Genomic DNA, 18,252 nt, shown 5'->3' on the forward strand with positions numbered 1-18,252 from the left:
TGCCAACACGGAGGATTGGCTTTGTCACCCAGCCGCGGGATGATTCGCTGCAGCTCCCAGCCTGGTGGGAGCCGGCTCCCGCGCTGAGAGGTGAACGTGCTGCCCTGCTCCTTGCTCCTTGTGCTCCCAGCCAAGGCCCTCCGGAGCAGGGGCCGCGTGGCAAATTCTCCTGCCGTGATGATATTGAAGATGTGCAACTCACGATTCTGCCAAATAAAAGTAATGCAAAAAGATGATGTGTCAGAGTCCTTTAAAACAACTTTATTTGAAGTCAAAGTTGGTGGGTTTTTTTTGTTTTTCTGTTTTCCCAATAACTAATAAAGAACTAGCAGATGGGACAGTAAAACTCAGAAGGTTACAAAAAGGGTAACCTTTCTGAGGCAGAAAATCTTCATGAACCTTAATAATGTAAATGGGTGCTAACACTTTTTATTCTGTAGTTAATGCAAAATATCCTTACATCAGGTGTTCAGATATGGTCTTACTGTCCCCATTCCAAGGTTTCTCTTTTACTGTATCTTTTTTGGTAAGAACTCTAACTCATGATGAGAACTGTCTGAGACATCTTGCTCTTACACTTTGAGGAAATGCAAAAAAAAATGCAGTCCTTAAGTAGATATTAGAATGTTTGTAATGTTAACATACCAAAGCGTGTTGGTCTTGGTACAGAGGACATAATATGTGGAGCTATACCATTTCAGTGCAAGCTTTATTCACAGGATTAGTCCAAATTTAATTGACTTCTGCACTGAGCAGAGAAATGGAGAGAAAGATGCCAACCACTTTTGTCGATTGTGAAGAAAAATATGATTTTGCTGTCTTATTTCTTGACCTGTATGTTTTTCTTCTCAGTGACATGTACTTAAGTAGACAAGCACAGACTCAAAAGCACCAAGTCCTAAGAGTGAGTGAGTGTGTGTGTGCCCCCACACATGTGTTCCCAGCATATATATCATCAAGTGAAGGGAAGGAGGGTGTGTGAATCCTGGAAAAGGCTCATTAATCAAACAGATGTAGTATCAGTAATTATGAGATCTCCTCATTAAGCAGGAGCAGAAAGTCATTAAAATATCTTCTCCGGCCTTTTGGCTAAGATCAAGTGTAGAATAGCTTCTCATTAGGATAATGGAGTTCAATAAAATGATATTCCATCATTCTCCATAAGGGAGCAAAATGGAACTTTTTGGTTAACTGCAATCATTTAGTCATTCATTTCATCTTCCTCCAGTCTTGTTCATTCATTTATAAGACAAAATTAATTCTTCACACATTCAGGCTACTATTCTGGCAAACTGCATTGGTCATAAAAGTTAACTTTATAAAAGAAATTAAGGGTGGCCTAATGAAATCCATGTTGAGAATAAAAAGAACAGAAAGGAGTGAAGCTTCTCTTTCAATTCAGGAAGGTACCAGTAAATAGGAATTTAATTTGTTAAACACAAAGGAAATTTCTTGAGGAAAATCAGAAGTTTGTGACATAAACTGATGTCACTTTTGACTTTGCCATTGTCCCTTTAATTTCAGGTATACTGCTTACTCTCTGTATGGGAACTGAAAATCCGAAGTATTCTTACATGAGGACTCCCTAGATTATAGATTCGGAAGTGGGATGGAAAAACTTGAAAGGTGTCATCTTACTTGAAGTGTGTTTTTTGGTAAATGGGACTTTTCTAGATTTTCCTGTTCAAACTGGGTGCCTTATAGTCAGTCACAGCCGAGTGAGAGGGCAGAATAGTTTTACCTCCTGCTTCAAGCTTTCTGGTAACCTTTGCACCAGCTAATTCTGGATAAAGAAGAGTAAAGCAGCTTAATCATCTGTAAAAGGACAACCGTAGTCTTCAGTGCACTCTGCATGTTAAGGGAGGCCGGTAATGGCTAAATAGGAGGCTGTTTTATTGAAAAAAGTGGCATTATTTCTGTACTCACAGCGATGGACATTGTAACCTGCTTAAAGGTCAGGGCACACCAATACATATGGAGAGATGAAGCTGTGATCCTAATGCTTTGATGCGGGTATATCGTTGGTTTGGGCAAATGGTGCTAGATTTGCAGTCCATGCCAAAACTGCAGAAGTGACTATAGAATAGGTAAAAGTCTCCTCCTCTTGGTTCCTTGAACGGCACCCTTCCTGTTGTGATATGTACAGATGAAGTCACCTTCTCCATGCATGCTAGTAGAGGCTGAATTATTCCCAGTGGTCTTTCTCTTACTGAAAAGACAGCATCTTCGAGATCCTTTACCATTATCTTTGTAAATATATGTGTGTGTGTGTGTGTGTGTGTGTGTGTGTATATATATATATATTTTTCCCCTTGAGGAAGAACGCAGCTTGCATTGTTGAGAATCAAGTACTACAGTGTGATCAGTGACTTGATCCTCTTCAAAGGAAAAGTTCTGTTCTTGGGGCAAATAGAGCACTGAAGATAGTGAGTTAAGAGCTAAAGAGACAAGTTCACTATCTGAGGCTGCATTTCACTGAATGAACCTGGTGTTCTGCAGATGCTCTTAAACAAATTGTGCATTCAGTGAGCATTATTAACACGAACCTTTGTGCTGCATCCAACAGTCAATAACAAGTCAGCTCGCTGACAATTGACTGTGCCTTCCAGAGTATCCAGTCCTGTGGGTGACTCCACATTGCTCTGTCTGTGGGTATATATATGCACAGATATGTATACATATCTATATATATGCATTTAGAATAGGCATCTTTCATGTCAAATGTGGGGTGATTTTTGAGTCAGGAAAAGTAGCAAAGTATAGTTTGTGAAACTCAATATTCAGATATCTGCTTAAAATGGGAAGGAATGGACTATAATTTGAAGTCACCTTCATTTTTCAGATATGCTAATTTAACTGTGCTATTTTCCTCGGCTGACATGTTAAACATGTCGTAATAATAAGGTTTTACCAAGCATAATTACATAGCACTCTTGACCTTAAAAATGCTTCAGTTGTAAATGTGCATGATAATGAGGGTACAATAATAGACAACGCTATTGTCAACACTATTTGCATTTGATAATTATGTAAGGCAAAAAAACAATTTGCATTCAGAAAATGATGGATTAATAGCAGGATACGCTGGACAACTGACTGCTGCATAGCACATGGGCTTGGATTTCCTAAAACGCTAAAGGAGAAGAGTTGGTAAATTGTTCCAAAGGAAGAGCTATAGAAACATTAGAGTGTGTGTGGTTTTTTTCTTAAAAAACACAAGCCTAACCACAAGTAAATGCACAGCAATCTTAATATCGAAATATGGGGCCTTTTTCTTTTTTTTTCCCCTTCAAAATAATAGAAAAAAATCAAATAAGAAACAGAACACACAAGAATTTGCTTTGTAAATGTCTGCCTCTAGCTGAACCCTAAATATCACTTCCTTATTGGACAGATATGAAATAATCTAACAGAAGATTAATGTAACTTTTTTGGAATCACAAGTGAGCTACTATGGATTTTAGATGGCTTTAGCCTGACACGGGGCACCCACCCATGGGAACTCATCGCTCTTAATTATTTAAATCCCTGCAGTTGTGTAGTAGGGGCTAACAACAATGTGCTCATACTATTTTTCACCCAAAGTTATTAAGGTTGTATGATCATATAACAGAGATGTTCATATTGACATATTTTACTCCTGCATACTTAATTACTTGCCTTCACGGTATTGTAAAAATACTATCATAGAATCACAGACTGGTTTGTGTTGGCAGCGACCTCTAGAAAACATCTAGTCCAGCCCCCGTGCTCCAGCAGGGCCACCCAGAGCACATTTTTCCAGAAGTGATCAGGCTGTTAGTACAGTTATATAAAAAAGAATCATTCCCCTGTTTTGTGGTTGGGTTAGAAGCTGAAGATAAGGAAAATAAAAACTTGCATATATTTTTCTTTAGAGCAGGCTTCTAAGAATATTGGCCATGTACTACATTCCTGGGATAAAATGTGCTGAAGTGGAACTCTGTGTTGTGATTTCCCGGGTACAGCTTAGGGCAGAAATGCTCAGAGCGAGTGCTAGTGCTCTGATGCACCGGGAACAAGTGGCCTCGCTTATTTATACCTCATTGTTTGGAAGTATGTGAAAATTACATAAAGTAGCGATGAAAGTAGATACTAATTATGCTGCTCAGTAATAGCCTTGCAGTAAATCACGACCTTGGCAGATACTACAGACCTCGCTGCCTAAGAAGTAAAAAATTGAGCTACCTTTTGCTTCCCGGAAGGCGATGGCAGAACTTCAGCATTTGGGTACTTGGTGGTGCAGCTCTCAGTGCTGCGCACATCACAGAATCCCAGACTGGTTGAGGTTGGAAGGGACCTCTGGAGATCATCTAGTTCAAACCCCCTGCTCTGGCAGGGACGTCCAGGGCATGGGGCACAGGGCAGCATCCAGGTGGGTTGAGAAGACCTCCAGAGAAGGAGACTCCACCACATCCATGTCTGCGAGTAATAAGGGCTGTTGTTGGCTCTTCCATTGCTAGAAGTTCATTGCCTTTAAGAAAGAACAGTGGTTCAGTTTGAAACTGGAGCCTCCTCACATGAATAAGAAGCACAATGACAGGAGTGTCTTTCTGTTCTCCACTGCTGAGATTTTATTGTCGCCAGTGAAGGCAAAAGTAAAGCCAGGGTTGGTGCACAGGGTTTTTATACACTGAATTTTATAACATTTGAAGTGTTTTCACATCTGAAAACTGAAGAAAACCTGTTGTTCACTGATGCTTCTGACTTTGGTTGGCTCAGTTTGAAAAGAGAAAAACCTATAATTAACATTAAATTACGGACATTAAAATATTTTTGCTGTTTTGTTTTTAATGGTGATAAAGCATTTGGATTAAGAGCACTTAAGAATGCATTTTGCTCCTGAGTTCACCATAAGAGTAGCGATGGGGCAAGGGCTTGGGGAGGACAAGTATCCACGCGAACTGAGGAGCCCCCTGCTTGTGCTGTCTGCGCTTTTACAGATGAGTCAAATATGTTATTGTTGCCACTTTATCAGCATCTTATAAAGAAAGATTTTCTGTTCATCTTCTGTTACACAAACACATGCAAGTCTTGGTCTGTTGTTACAGAGATAAGGCATTTTCTTTAGCAGCTAGGAAAACAAATGCTAAGAAGGTGAATGTTATATCTCAGGTTAATTAGCGAATGCTAGATGCTCTCAAAACTTGAGGAATAAGAGAAAATATACTTGTAAAATGGGTTCTATAAAGCTGCTGCCCTGAAGTGCTCAGCTGCTAGTTCTCTTGCCTCAGTGTGCCTGCGGATGCTCCCTGCTTGCTGGCAGCAACTCGCACAGTTTATATTTGTGTATCAAAATGTTTGCTTGCTTGCTGTGATTTACATAGTTCTTTCTAGTTGCTAGTGTAAGAAATTTGGGCCTCTAGGGTCAAAAATCACAGCCGTGTTACATAATTGGGTTAAGTTTTGGAGCGTGTACAGCAATTATCTGTGAATATGTTATCTTACAGGCTTCCTGTAACGTAGCCTGCTGTTTTCAACCTGCAATATGGTGAAGAATCTAGAAGTCTGGCCTAGGACATTCATGCCTACCTATTATCCAGTGTTCCTGGATTTCTTTGGAGATTTTGTACTTTGTATGTGTTTTTTTGGTTGACTTTTTTTTTTTTTTTCTTCCCCGAAGAAACAGGTTGGCAGGGAACTTAAATGTGATACTTACTGATTTTGCTTGTTTATCAATCACAGGTACTGAATGAAACAGAAAAGAGTGGAGGCCGGACATGTCCAAGTATTAAAATAAAGAAACATCATCTTAATGCCAGGTCTTGTTGCTTTTTTTCTAGCCTAACCAAACTGAGCTACGGTACCTAAGCCTAAAGCATCATCTGTTAGGCAGGAATCTTGAAATCTCATTTTGTCCTTTTACTTCAGTTTTGCTAATTACTGTAATCGCTAGGAATCATAGGACATGTGAAGTATTACCTCACCACAAATATCCTCTCTTCATCAAAAATCACTAAATCTCAAGTACAGGAAGGTGTTCACATCCCGTTCCTATCTCCAGTTCTCTTTCTTAAACTTCCTGTAAGAAATTGGCTCTGAAAGAACAAAACATGCAGCCGCTTCTACTTTTGGATGCTTTAGTTGAAAATACCGGGATCTGCTCTTTCAGGGACCTTAAATGAGGAACAACAGGATGTTAAACTTGCTAGGTGGATGCAATGTAGAGGTTAAAAACTGTGCTTCTTTCATCAGCTGAAGTATTTTTCCAGGAATTATTTTGTTGATATTTTCAGTGGAATGGGTGTCTCATCCCAATGGAATTTATATGGTCACTTGATACTGCTTTTGAATGGTGGTGGAGTGAGCTCTTACGATGGAGAATGCAGTTCTAGTGAATCCTCCTTTCTGGTAGGCATTGGAGAGTCCTGCCTCTCATATGGTGGTTGATGGTGGGGAAGAGCAGTGGAGAGGAAGGAAAACAAGGTTAGGCCCCTCTTAGCTTTTCCTGTGAGGAAACAAAAACTCCTGGTATAATACAGTTTAATTTCCCAGCTCAGAGGCCTTTTGGGTTTTGCTTTTATCATCCCTTCTAGCCATAGGCAGTTGATAAGTAGCCAAGTACTAGGTACTTTCTGCTGTGAAGGTGACCTATCTGTTTTTCCCAACAACTGATGGAAATCACCAGCTGTGCGTGGAACTAATAGAGCATCTTGGAAAGAGAAGTGAGCCCTGCTGTAAGTTGTGCTTTCATCATGCAGTATACATTGAGAGACTCTACTGCATATAAGCAATATTTTCCCTCTCTAGTAGAATCTCAATCCCCTCCCCTGCTGCTGCTGGAGGGGAAGGGTAGTTTTCCTGTGTAAAAAGCTTTTGGTTGGGAATTGGCAGCCTTGGCTCTAAATTAGCTTTGCTGTGAGACTTCTGTCCAACATATTAATCTGCAAATGGAAAAATCAGACTGTTTTATTACCTGCTATGGAGCTTATTTTGTTTTTGTGAAATGATTTGCTGTTTCACTTCTATTCTCAATTTTGTGCATAGATTTCTGTGCTTGTGCTACATGATTTGAGGGTTAATGCTTGCTACTCTCTGGCCTTGTTTTCCTATGCAAGTATCTAGCAGTTTTGAAGTCCCACACTGGCTGTTTTCATCTAGTTTAAAGGTGGTTGAACCTAGTGTACAGCTTTGAAATCATAGATTTATGTTGACATAAAACTGCCGTAAGTAAGGAGGCCGTTAAAATAAGTATGTGATCTTTATATATCTTACTCTCTTTTTTTAAATTAAGCTTTTATCTTGGCAAAGGAAACCTGCTAAAGTAATGATAAACTGACTGCTGGTTTAGGGGGGAAAAAAAAAGAGAAATTATTCAGAAAGATGGTTATGTATTATTGTTTCATCCATAAGTGATAAAGTAAACAACAACAAAAACCCTTTCTTTAAAGAAGGCTGCTACAGCATATTGATATAGGGCAGAGTGAGGAAGAACACAAACTCATTAATTGGTTAATGTATTTTAAGTTAAATCAGTCTTGACAAGATAAATTGAGAAGATTTTTCAGAGCCCTCATCTGTTCTGAGCAACCATCGGGCTGAAGCCTCTGCACGCACAGTGCTTTGCTCTAAACCTTGTAATGCAACCTGACTTCAGGCTTAATACTGATAAATACCTCTATCTGTGAAAAATCATATAGCTGCAAAGATAGGGAAGCAGCAGCCTGGTTAGCAATGAAATCCTCCATAATAGTCATCATCTTACCTTAAAATGACAGTGCAATGGCTTTATGCCAAGCTTTAGATTTGCTGAAATGTCATAGATTTGGGGAGAAATGAATCCAAAATGGTTCCGTCAATGACCAAACGTAAGGCTTCAGTGATATCTTCAGGATCAGCCCTTCTAAATGTGGTAGATGTGGTATATAGTTGGAATAGATATTGTATACTTTAGTAGGAAGTTTGGATGAGGCTGTGGAGAATAGATAGGTTTGTTTTGCCAAAAGGAGAAGTGTATGCACAGGGATGTACCTAGCGCCCATGCGGGGTGGCTTATTCTTTACATCATCCCCTGCACTCATACTGTGCCTATATGGTAGCCCGAATGGACCTCCAGCTCTTCCCTAGCACCTCCTGGGCAGGCAGCAGACACTCGGTTCATGTGCTAGTTTTTGTTACTGATCTCATGGCCACTTAAGCTATTTTAAAATTACTAATACATTTTGAAAATGAAAGAAGTAACGCAAAACATTTTTGTGATATAAGAAAGCTATTATTTTTTTTTTCACTAATACTCTCTGCTACCAAATGGAGGTCAGCTATAGATAGCACCTTCACGTTAGGAGTACTCTGTCATTACCCTAAAACTACTAGCAGTGTCTGCTGGAGGAAAAAAGTGAAATATATCTAGGTGGTGTTAGAAGGTTAAGAACTGATGCACTGCCTGTGGACTGCATGCGTTAGGAAAATACGTAGGAATTGCTTTGCGTGGGGTTAAGAGGCTGTTGCTCTTGATGTGCTCAGGGCACTTTAATCACATCCCCAGGGTACAGCCAAGGGGACGTGCTTTGGGCTGTTTCACCTACTGCTGACCCAATTAGGCTAGAAACCAAGGGAATAGATGGAAGGTGTTGCTCGTACATTTTCTCAGTAGCACAGTATACAAAGCAGTTCATGAACTTGCTCATCAGATGCACCAGCAGGGTGGTGTGAACGCTTGCTAGGTTCCCAGTGTACTGTAGGATGCTTTGCAATGATTCTCAGTATTAAGATAGCTCTGCAGGCTCTACAACAAACATAAAGACCTGGATTGGTTTTGGTCTTGGTTTGTTTTAAGCAGATAAACTCCCTTTATCCAGATTTCCCTTTACACAATCTTTATGATAAAGTCTTGCTGAAGAGACAGACAGTAAATACTGCAATTAATACCACTTTTATTTTGAGGGCTGCCCTTTTGAAATGGAATAGTGAAAAAAATATTTTCAGAATTAAAAACCATTATGAAAGCTTTTCTGCAAAATGAAAGTGCCCAAATTTTTGTTTGTGCTTTTTAGTTTGCTGTATGAAAGTAAAGCATGAAATATTCTTAAGTCTGAATTTCTAGAGGCTGAGTGTTATTAAATATTTGTAAAGATTCAAAACTGGATATTCAGCCAGTTTGGGGTAGGTTATTGATAGTGTTGTAGCTCACTGTAATAAACCACTGAAAAATAGGAAAGACATAAAGTAAATAATACCATTAGAGATACTTAAAGTGTGGAGAGGACCATGCAGCATGTCCCTGGCTGTGCTGTCATTCATCAAATGTCACACAGCATCAAACTGTAGTTCTAGACTTTACACATGTCTATAGCCTGGTCCTTGGATGGAATAAGGTCCTAAAATGTAGCTATATCGCTACCTCTTGAAATTGAGAAGGCTTTGGCTATGCTCAAAATTAGTCTGAAAGTGTCAGAAATAAAGCTCCGTTGTAAGAGTGCTTTGGAAAAATCTCGCAAGGTGCTGCCTTGTCTTTTGGCATCCAAATACCATCCAGAAATTTGACCCTAGTGGCTCATCCAGTGTTGCACACTGAATAATTCAGAAGTAGGAAGGAGAGCAAAATGGGCCTTGTTACCTGCTTGCTAAAGTAGGCTCCGTTAACTACGTGCCTGTAGACTTCCTCCTTACCTTAGAGAAAGATGTAGAAAGATGTAGAGGGAGAGTTGTTATTTATTGAAATAAACCTCAGAAGACACAACCTTGACCCGGTAAAGTTGTGTGGTGGCCTCTGAACTCATTTAACTTATGGCTCCAGCATGGAGGGGTAAAAAAAGCTGCTGCCTTTCCTTCCTCTTCAGCAGCAGCCCTACTGTGGAGCAGCAGTGCGTTATCTCTATTGACAGTGTGCAACTTAAAGCAGAGTATGAAGCGTTCCAGGAGATCAATATGAGCTGCTCTCATCTTTTAGATTACAGCTCAACTCTGGAGATGTTTAGAAAAAAGATTCAGTTATGCTTGGACTCAGGAGGCTGAACGTGAACTCGGCTCACTAGTGATGTGTCAAGAATTGTCCTGGGAAATGTCCATCACATCAGGAAAGCTCAAGCCTTCTGCCATAGGCCAAGTGCACTATATTCACAGGAGCATGGTGAGAAATAATTGATCTAAACAATGGATGTCAGTAGGAGCAGCAACTAAAAAGCCAAATGAGGCTTATGTAGGATGTGTGTTGACTTCCTGACAGCCAGCAGGGAATGGCAACTGGTAAGTTGTGCATGTCTATGGAGAGCAGGCAGTGGTGTCATTGATCCCGAGCTGTTTTGTGGCATCAGGATTACATTGCTTTAAAAGTGCACTGGGAACGACCCATAAAGCCTTCTAGCAAACCACCCTCCTGGGGAGTAGGGATACCCAGACTCAATCTTGTGAGTCGGACATGGTGATTAATTCTAGATTATAAAATCTGTGCAGTATGAGGCATAAGATTGCCTGAGCCTCCTGATACACAGCAATCCAAACAGCCATCTTAATACTCCTGTTGGTTCTCATTGGAGATACAGGGATACCCATATGTGTTTATCCGTATTTCAGAGTGGCTTTGCAGTCTAATGACTGCTTTTCACAAGTGCCTGGTGGCCTATTCTTTTTCCTGAGCACACTGCAGAGAATTTGCTCTACACGCTCAAAATGTAAGAAAAGGATGCTTAGGGGAACTACCAGCTAGCATACAGTATAAATTAAACCTGGATGATACATTTTTCTCCCTTGCTCCCCAATATTTGCATTATGATTTAGGTTTTTTTTTTTTTTTAAATCATCTTCCATTACAAGTAAGGATGGAAAGTTACTTTAAACTTTTGTTGGATTAAGCAAGGTTTTTATATAATTAATAAATTGATGGTGCTAGTAATATGTGCTTGCTAAGTGAAAACTTTGTCATATAAAACAGTCAACAATATGTTTTAATTCTGCACTTCATATTTACTCATCTCTTTCATAGTCTACTAGCAATGAAATGTGGTACTTTTTCACCCAAAACACCTTGTTATTTTATTCACTTCCCCTTTTGCATCCAATTTGACCAGCTTTCCAGGTTGTCTTCATCTCTAGGATACACAGGTGATGTTTGGATATTTATTCTTGGTCTCCATCTCCTGACTCAAGTCATTATTGGCATTATTTTTAAGTCCTTAAACTAGTACTCCAGAGCAACAGCATGATAATGGATTACAAGTTGAAAGGGAGCCTTGACTGAAGATTTTAAAGTGAGGGGTGAATCCCATTTTTGTTTTTCAAAAGGACCCTTCCTCATGATGTGATGGGTCATAGTGATGGTAATACTTTTGTTCTCTAGAAGCACTCTTGTAAGTTGCTTTCTTTTTTTTTATATTATATATATATATATTTTGCTTTGTTGGCAAGATCTTTGCAAACAGTTCACATTTCACCTCGTTAATGGCAAATACTTGCCACTGTAAATGTGCATTGTTCCTGTTTGTTAAAACTTGCAAATGTGCAGCTGTTTTATTTTCTAACTTGTGGCTACTATATAAGTGTCAATGAGGTATGGAGAAACTAGAACTTCTCTCACTTACTCAGACTATTTTGATAAGAGATATCATCAACTTCATAGGTGGCCCATTTATTGACTAGATTGCTAAGCATTTGAATAGACTTTGGTAAATTGAGGCTCTGGGTTTTTGCTCTGCATTTTCCACCAATTCATTGATGTCACTTGGTGTAGTGAGAATTAATTTTTAGTTGTGCTTAAGCTTTAGTTTTTTTGAGCTCTGTCTACATGTTCTGCTTTGTGCTGTGGCTAGGACCTGATTTTTACAGAGTGTGAACATCAGAACATGCCAAAGGCTGCGCTCAGGACTGAAGGTCCATCAAAGCTGGTGTCCTCTTTCCAAGAGTAGATGCCTCCTGTTTCCATGAGTAGATGCCTAAGAAAGACCATAAATAAGATAAAGGAATCATTCCTTCCCTGATATTTAGTTCCAGGAAATTTGAGGCTAGTGACTTAGAGAGGCTTTGCACTTTTATTTAGTGGCTTTAAGTGAACTTCCTCTGTTTAATCTGTCCAGTCATTTGGATCTCAAGCAAACTTCTAATATCTCCCTATGCTGATGGAAATAAATTACAATTACCATCTTGCTAGAAAAGCCAGAGTAGCAAATGTCATCATACCTACTATCTTGTTATCAGCTCTTTCTATCTGAACAAAACTGGTGTAGAAGTGTGGGTTTGAATCAGAAAGTTTGCATTTAAATGAACATAAGTTGGCTTGGGTTTTAATACATCACTGAGATAAATGGTACAGAGGAGTTTATTTCTTCGGTGCTGCGATGTTGGCAGGACAGGGTGCCCTGTAATTGATTAACAGGGCACAGTACACTGACTTATATAGGGAAAGCCATTATATCTCAGTAACAAAAAGGTATATATGATTCTGGCTTCAGTAAGTAAAAAATTCAGTTCTTCAGAAAATAGCTAAATCTGCTGAAAGAACCAAAGGTTCCCAAGGACTCTTTTTTTTCCTTTTAAATCTGTAGCATAACAGCATTTCGTGATATGGAGAAAGTTTAAGTAGCTCAATATATTTAGGGAACTTCTACATGGGGTTAGATGCATTAGCAGCCCTTTAATTTTTTTTTTCCTGTTTGGCCTACAGCCATGAGTTATTGATGACATTTAATACTTTTTAAAATATGTCTATTCATTTTACATCCTTTCTTATGAATCTCTTCTTTTTTCTTTTTTTTTTTTTGTAAAATAAAAATGTGCTCTCACATTTAGGCTTAAACCTAATATGAAAGTTGGCATAAATGAGAGCAAGTGGGATACTAGTTGGCCTCCTGTGGCGGTCATAAAAAATGAGTGTGACCCTGAATAACAGTGAGGGAAAACTTAAAACTGCTTTCCTTTTTCCCTGATATTGGCCCTTCCAAGCAAGCTGGAAAAGTGAAGGTCCAATTACAGTTCTCATAAAACACCTGCACACACCAGATTACATATGTTTGTAAAAGGTTCTAACACCAGCAGTTAGAATGATACTCCCTACAAGCAGGCATTTTAGTTTTGACTGCGTTGAACTTGCCTGGCATATTCCTTTGCAACCGAGAGGATGGATGAGTGGAAGCGAGAGACAGGCCATACAGCGCAGGCCATGGTGCCTTAGGAACTAGCTCTGTTTCTAAGCAAGTTTTTACGTACTTTTCATTTGGATTCATCACAAGTAGCAATAAATACTATGTCAAAATAAGGGGAGAAGATAGAGTTCTGCTATAGCTACTGCAGTCTGTGAAAGAAGTTACAAATTTTTACTCTTTGGAGATGCCATTTTTTCAGTTGTGGTGGGTTGTTTCCAAACACATTGTCTAGAATCTGCCATTGTTTTTTTTCCCTTGCAGATCCCAGTATGAAATTAGACTTTAGAGGTAGTTGATCCTTTTTTGAGCTTTTCTCTTTTATTGGGACAGGTTTTTTGCTTTACAAGTTTTGTTAAAATATTGTGGCCAGTAGCATCCCATTATGCTCAATGATCTATCAAATTGCAACAGTAGTGAAATTCTGCCACCAGACCTGCCTCTTCCTGACATTTTCCTGCAAATATATAAGGATTCCTTTTTCCCCTCTTAATAATTAAAAAAACAAAAAGGGGGAGGGAATGGGGAAGGAGAGAAAGAAGTACTGTGGTCATCTAGAAAATGTGGGACTGTGTAGGAGAAAGCAATCATAGAAACTTAAGGATTTGATTTAGAAACTGGAAATCTGTCTTGAATACAATTTTATTCTAACATATTTTGAAATGCAGGGAAAGCAGGATTGGGTGCAATATAGCAAAAACAGCTTTTGAAAGTGTGTTCAGATCAGTTATTTCAGCATCGCCACCCATGTGTGAGATGGAAGAGGCCCGGCGTTGGGTAAAGCAGGCTTACCAACTCCGAAGGGGCAATGCATGCAGCTGATAACTCTTTCTTCACATTTATCCTCTATGTGCATGCTTATTTTATGGTTTATGTGTGTGCATATAGATGTATACACACAAATGTATGCATCCATTAAATATGTTAGTATGTTACAGAAATAGATGTATGTGACTGTGTGGGTTTTTTTTTTCTTTAATATGGCTATATTTTCCATGAAAAAAGATGTTTAATTTCCTTTTTTCTTAATAAGTGATTTTTAGCATTAGTTCACGTGGAAATGTTTGGAGGAAAAAACAAGAATGCAAACAAAAAAAAGATTTATTCAGCTTAAGCTTTCAGTATTACTGAGGACATGTTTTTTCTTGGCAGAAACTATTGTGTTAGACAAGCATAGGCAAATGCTATCAAGAAGCTTTTCTATGAGTACTTAGAGTGTTCTCCTGTTTTAAAAATATTTTTATCTATTTTTAATCCAGTCAGGAGAATTAAGGATGAATGCCTTCATTTTCAGTGTTAGCTGTCTGAGTGAGCCAGACAGGCAACGATCCCCAACTTAAAACAAAACCATGTGAACAACCCAAAGGCAACCTCCTGTTCCTATGGATGGAATACCACAAGCAGAGCGGAAATAAAAGCCTCAGCTTTGGTAGCTGGGCGTGCTGGGCAGTGCCTCAGGAAGCAGGGATGTCCCTATGGGAGGTCGGGAAGCAGGGATGTCCCTATGGGAGGTGTTGGAGGGAAAGGGGCCGCAGCCGGTGGTGTCGCTCCACGGCCCGGCCCTGCTGGGCCTCGCAGAAGGGCAGCCGCATGATGGCTGTTGAGGTTCCTCCTCTGTGGTGCGGGCACGAAGGCTTCATAACACCTTCCCGAGTCAAAATCCTGTCAAAATTCCTCCTCAGAGGACAAGATTCATGGCTCCCCCAAAAAGGATCCAGGCCTGGGCTCTGTTGGAGTTGGGTTACACCAGAGGTTCGTAGCCGGGTCAGCCCCTGTGGCGCAGCATGAGGCCTGCCCTTTCCAGGTACCTACACTGAAGGCATTTCCACTTAAAGAAGAGACTGCATCATGATTTTTACTTCATTATTATTTTTTATAACATGTATGTCAAGCTAACTGGTGTAGGTTGCCTCTTCCATTTGTGATGAGGCTGCACAGAGGGTGTAGGTGGTTGATTTAACCTATGTGTCTGGGTAGGCGCCACTGGGGTGACTGGGGAAGAAAGTGGAGCCAAGGGCAGTGCACTAACTAACAGCTCCGCGTGTCTGAAATGCCCACCTCTTTAATTAGAACTTGTGTGATTAGAGAAATCTCTTTCAAACTTTTCTTTATTAGCAAGGCAGAGATTCTGACACTCTTCCCCTATGAGCAGAAAACACGCAAGTTTGGGCTTGAGCAGGACACACACACACGTTTCTAAGTTTGTATCTTTACAAAGCAAGGAGGAAGTTGCTCCCTCTTCTTTGGGTGATGAGCAGGACAAAGGAAACCAAGCAGGTGGGAGACAGAGCAGAGCCTGGAGTGAGAGGGGAAAGACTGAGAGGAGTCTGGAGTGAGGGGCACAAGGGACGTGGAGTGACCTTAGGTGAGGACACATGGAGGGAGCAGCGAGTTGGGTGTAGGCGGCCGGGAAGGCTGTAGCTCCTGAGCACCTTGGCCAATGGGGAAAAGGAGAAGGCCACCTCGGTCTGGAAATCAGGATAAAAAGGGGGCTATGACCTCCAGCAACTGGAGAGACCCCACAGGGATGTGCCTGGTGGAGTCTCCCTTTATTTCAAAAAAGTTGTAGGTCTCCTCTTTTTCCTTTTTGGACATTAAGTTCTTGACAGCGAGATTTTCCACATGCCTATCCCCCCCGTATCCATCTTGGATGTTAATGCCAAGTTAATCTTCTTTATACCAGGTAAAATGGAAGTGAAGTGCTCAAAATGGATTATAGAGATTATACTAGAAAAAGATTAAAAGATTATTTCCTTAACTTATTTTTTCAGAAAATCTGTAATATGTGATAATTCATAGTCACCGATTCATGTATGCTAATTCCTGTTTTTTTCCCCAGAATATCACATTATCAGCAGTTCCATCACAGAAATGAAAGTTTATCTTGTGTGCCCTTTTTGAAGCTCTCACAGTAATAATAACTTTTTTGATGCTATCCTTAATAAGTAGTGGCCCATGGTTATGCATTGCTATTACCAAATCTTACTGAAGTCTTCAGAAAAAATCCTTAGTTTCCCCATTCTTTGTTTTTTTCCCTGTGTAACATGTAGTGGGCTGTATTGTTTTCCTACTGCTTATTTGTATCCAAATGCCTCTCTCATGTACGGAAACAAAAAGCCTGTGGAAATGCCCAAAGTAAAAAGAAAGGCTGCATTGCTCCTCAAAGCATCCGACAGAATGACAACAGAGCAAATCTGTTTTCTTGTGTTTCAGAAAAATGCGACGAGCCTCTGGTCTCAGCGCTGCCCCACTCTTCCTTCAGCAGTTCATCGTCCATGACGAGTAGCTATGTGCCGGGATATGCCAAGCTAAACAAAAGGGGAGGTAAGTGCTCGCTCTCTCTTCTGTCTTTGCTCTGGACATATGAACATATGCGGGGCGGTATTTTTAAGATAAAAGTGCTTTGGTGTAAAATTCCAGTGCTAATGTTTGTTTCTAAGGAAGTTTTAGCTGTCTGACAAACCATTTTTTAAAATACTATGCATTTCTTCCGAATATGACAGTAATTGTGCGCTGCTGCACTACTGAGAAGCATACTGCTAAACATGTAGTAGCACCGGTCAAATTTCTACTATTAATGGAGTCCTACCAGATGATTGCTTGATTGACTACTTGGGTTAAAATGGCATACCTGTGTTCCTAGGGCAAATAAGCACTCGCAGAGTCATGCCTGTTGGACCAAAACGAAGCAGTCTCCGTGTGCTTTGTTGATATAACTTGTTCCCCACCTTATTAATAACTGTTGTCATTCAGCATTTCTAGCGCCATAGGAAATGTACCCTTTGCGCTTATTTTTTTCTGTAAAGCAATGCCATGTTGTACAGAAATAACCAAGGTAACTTGACACGTGATTACTGGAAGTGTAAGTGCATGAGTATGATGCTCCATCTGGTCTAATTATATCCATAGAGCTATGCAAATTTATTCCAAGGCCTGGAATGCGAGTCTAAAAGTTCACCCGTAGGAATATTCATAGCTTGCTTTGCTATTTCTAGATGCCTGTGTATATACATTTTGGTATAGAACTGTAATTTCACAGGAATATGACACATTTACACATGAAGCTTTAGAGGAACAGAAAATTAGTATTCAGAATACTGTTTACTTTCCTCTATGTAATCTCAGTCTAAAAATCTTACTAAGATTTAGCTAAGATTCTTGGATAACTAGCTTGTGAATCATTGTTTCCCCAAAATGTGCATCATAAATATAACGAGCTGGCACTGTGCACCTAGAATGAAGGATTCTTTTGAGTTCAGGGAGAAAGCAAGACCAAGTCTAACAAGTCCTGAAGATCTATAATAGTGGCAAAACACCAGTATTGTAGATGGTTGGCTCAATTGCACAGCCACTCTAGTTTGCCAGCTCTTGCACAAATTATGTTGCTTCTACCTAGATGACATTTTCTGTCTCGGCAGAAAATGAAAACTATTGAAACAAAATAAGCCATCTCTTTTCTTGGGGGTGTTACATACAAGATTTGAAATACCTTCAGCTAGTGAAATGCTCTTAAAGTTAGAAGTGCAATTTGTTGCATCTAAATGGTAGCCTCAGTTGCCCAGGTTCTCCAGTTTTTTCATATTACAGCATGTGGAATTTGAGATGAGGAAAGTCGCCTTATAAGTGAGCAGCGACTTTCCTGTTAGCCTTATTGAAATTTTGACAACACAAAGATTGGTTATTTATCTAGAACCCATCATTACAAAAAATACTATTCTTGTGAAGTCTCAATACTATAACTGTGCTTATACACATACTCTCTTTAGTGTACCCCTTTCCCTGGGTGTTATGCTGCCCCACTTTGTGCAGCAACTCAGTCCAACGGTACCTGGCTACAGCTGGAATGGGTATGGTAGATGGCCAGTGCACCAGCTCCTCCGTGGCAGGAGGATGTAGACCATCTTGATGGTGAAGGAAGTCTTTCCCCATAATGGGGGAACCTGGTTGGAATTGTGTGGGGGTTTCAGTTTTGGGAGTCTGTATGGTGTCTTTATGATTCCTTTTTCCAGCGCCCACCTTGCTTTCTCCAGGAAGGTGGGTCATATCACAGAATCATAGAATGCCGAAGGTTGGAAGGGACCTCAGAGGTCATCCAGTCCAACCCCCCTGCTCACGCAGGGTCACCTAGAGCACGTGGCACAGGGCTGCATCCAAGCGGGTTTTA

At 40.1% G+C, this 18,252-nt stretch overlaps 1 protein-coding gene across 1 annotated transcript in view; it reads left to right on the forward strand.

Annotated features, from left to right (window-relative positions):
* Nucleotides 1–16,363: 16,363 nt before the first annotated feature.
* LOC112945562 (contactin-associated protein-like 2) overlaps nucleotides 16,364–18,252 on the forward strand; it is a gene marked incomplete at its 3' end in the record, with an annotated part of 170,254 nt that continues 168,365 nt past the window's right edge. The window contains exon 1 of the mRNA XM_026037197.1: nucleotides 16,364–16,412. Coding sequence (XP_025892982.1) covers nucleotides 16,364–16,412 — 49 coding nt within the window. The remainder of the gene's footprint in view (nucleotides 16,413–18,252) is intronic.

Source organism: Nothoprocta perdicaria, unplaced genomic scaffold (genome assembly GCF_003342845.1).
Source record: "Nothoprocta perdicaria isolate Ctin4 unplaced genomic scaffold, notPer1 scaffold_192, whole genome shotgun sequence".
In the NCBI taxonomy this organism is placed as follows: Eukaryota; Metazoa; Chordata; class Aves; order Tinamiformes; family Tinamidae; genus Nothoprocta; species Nothoprocta perdicaria.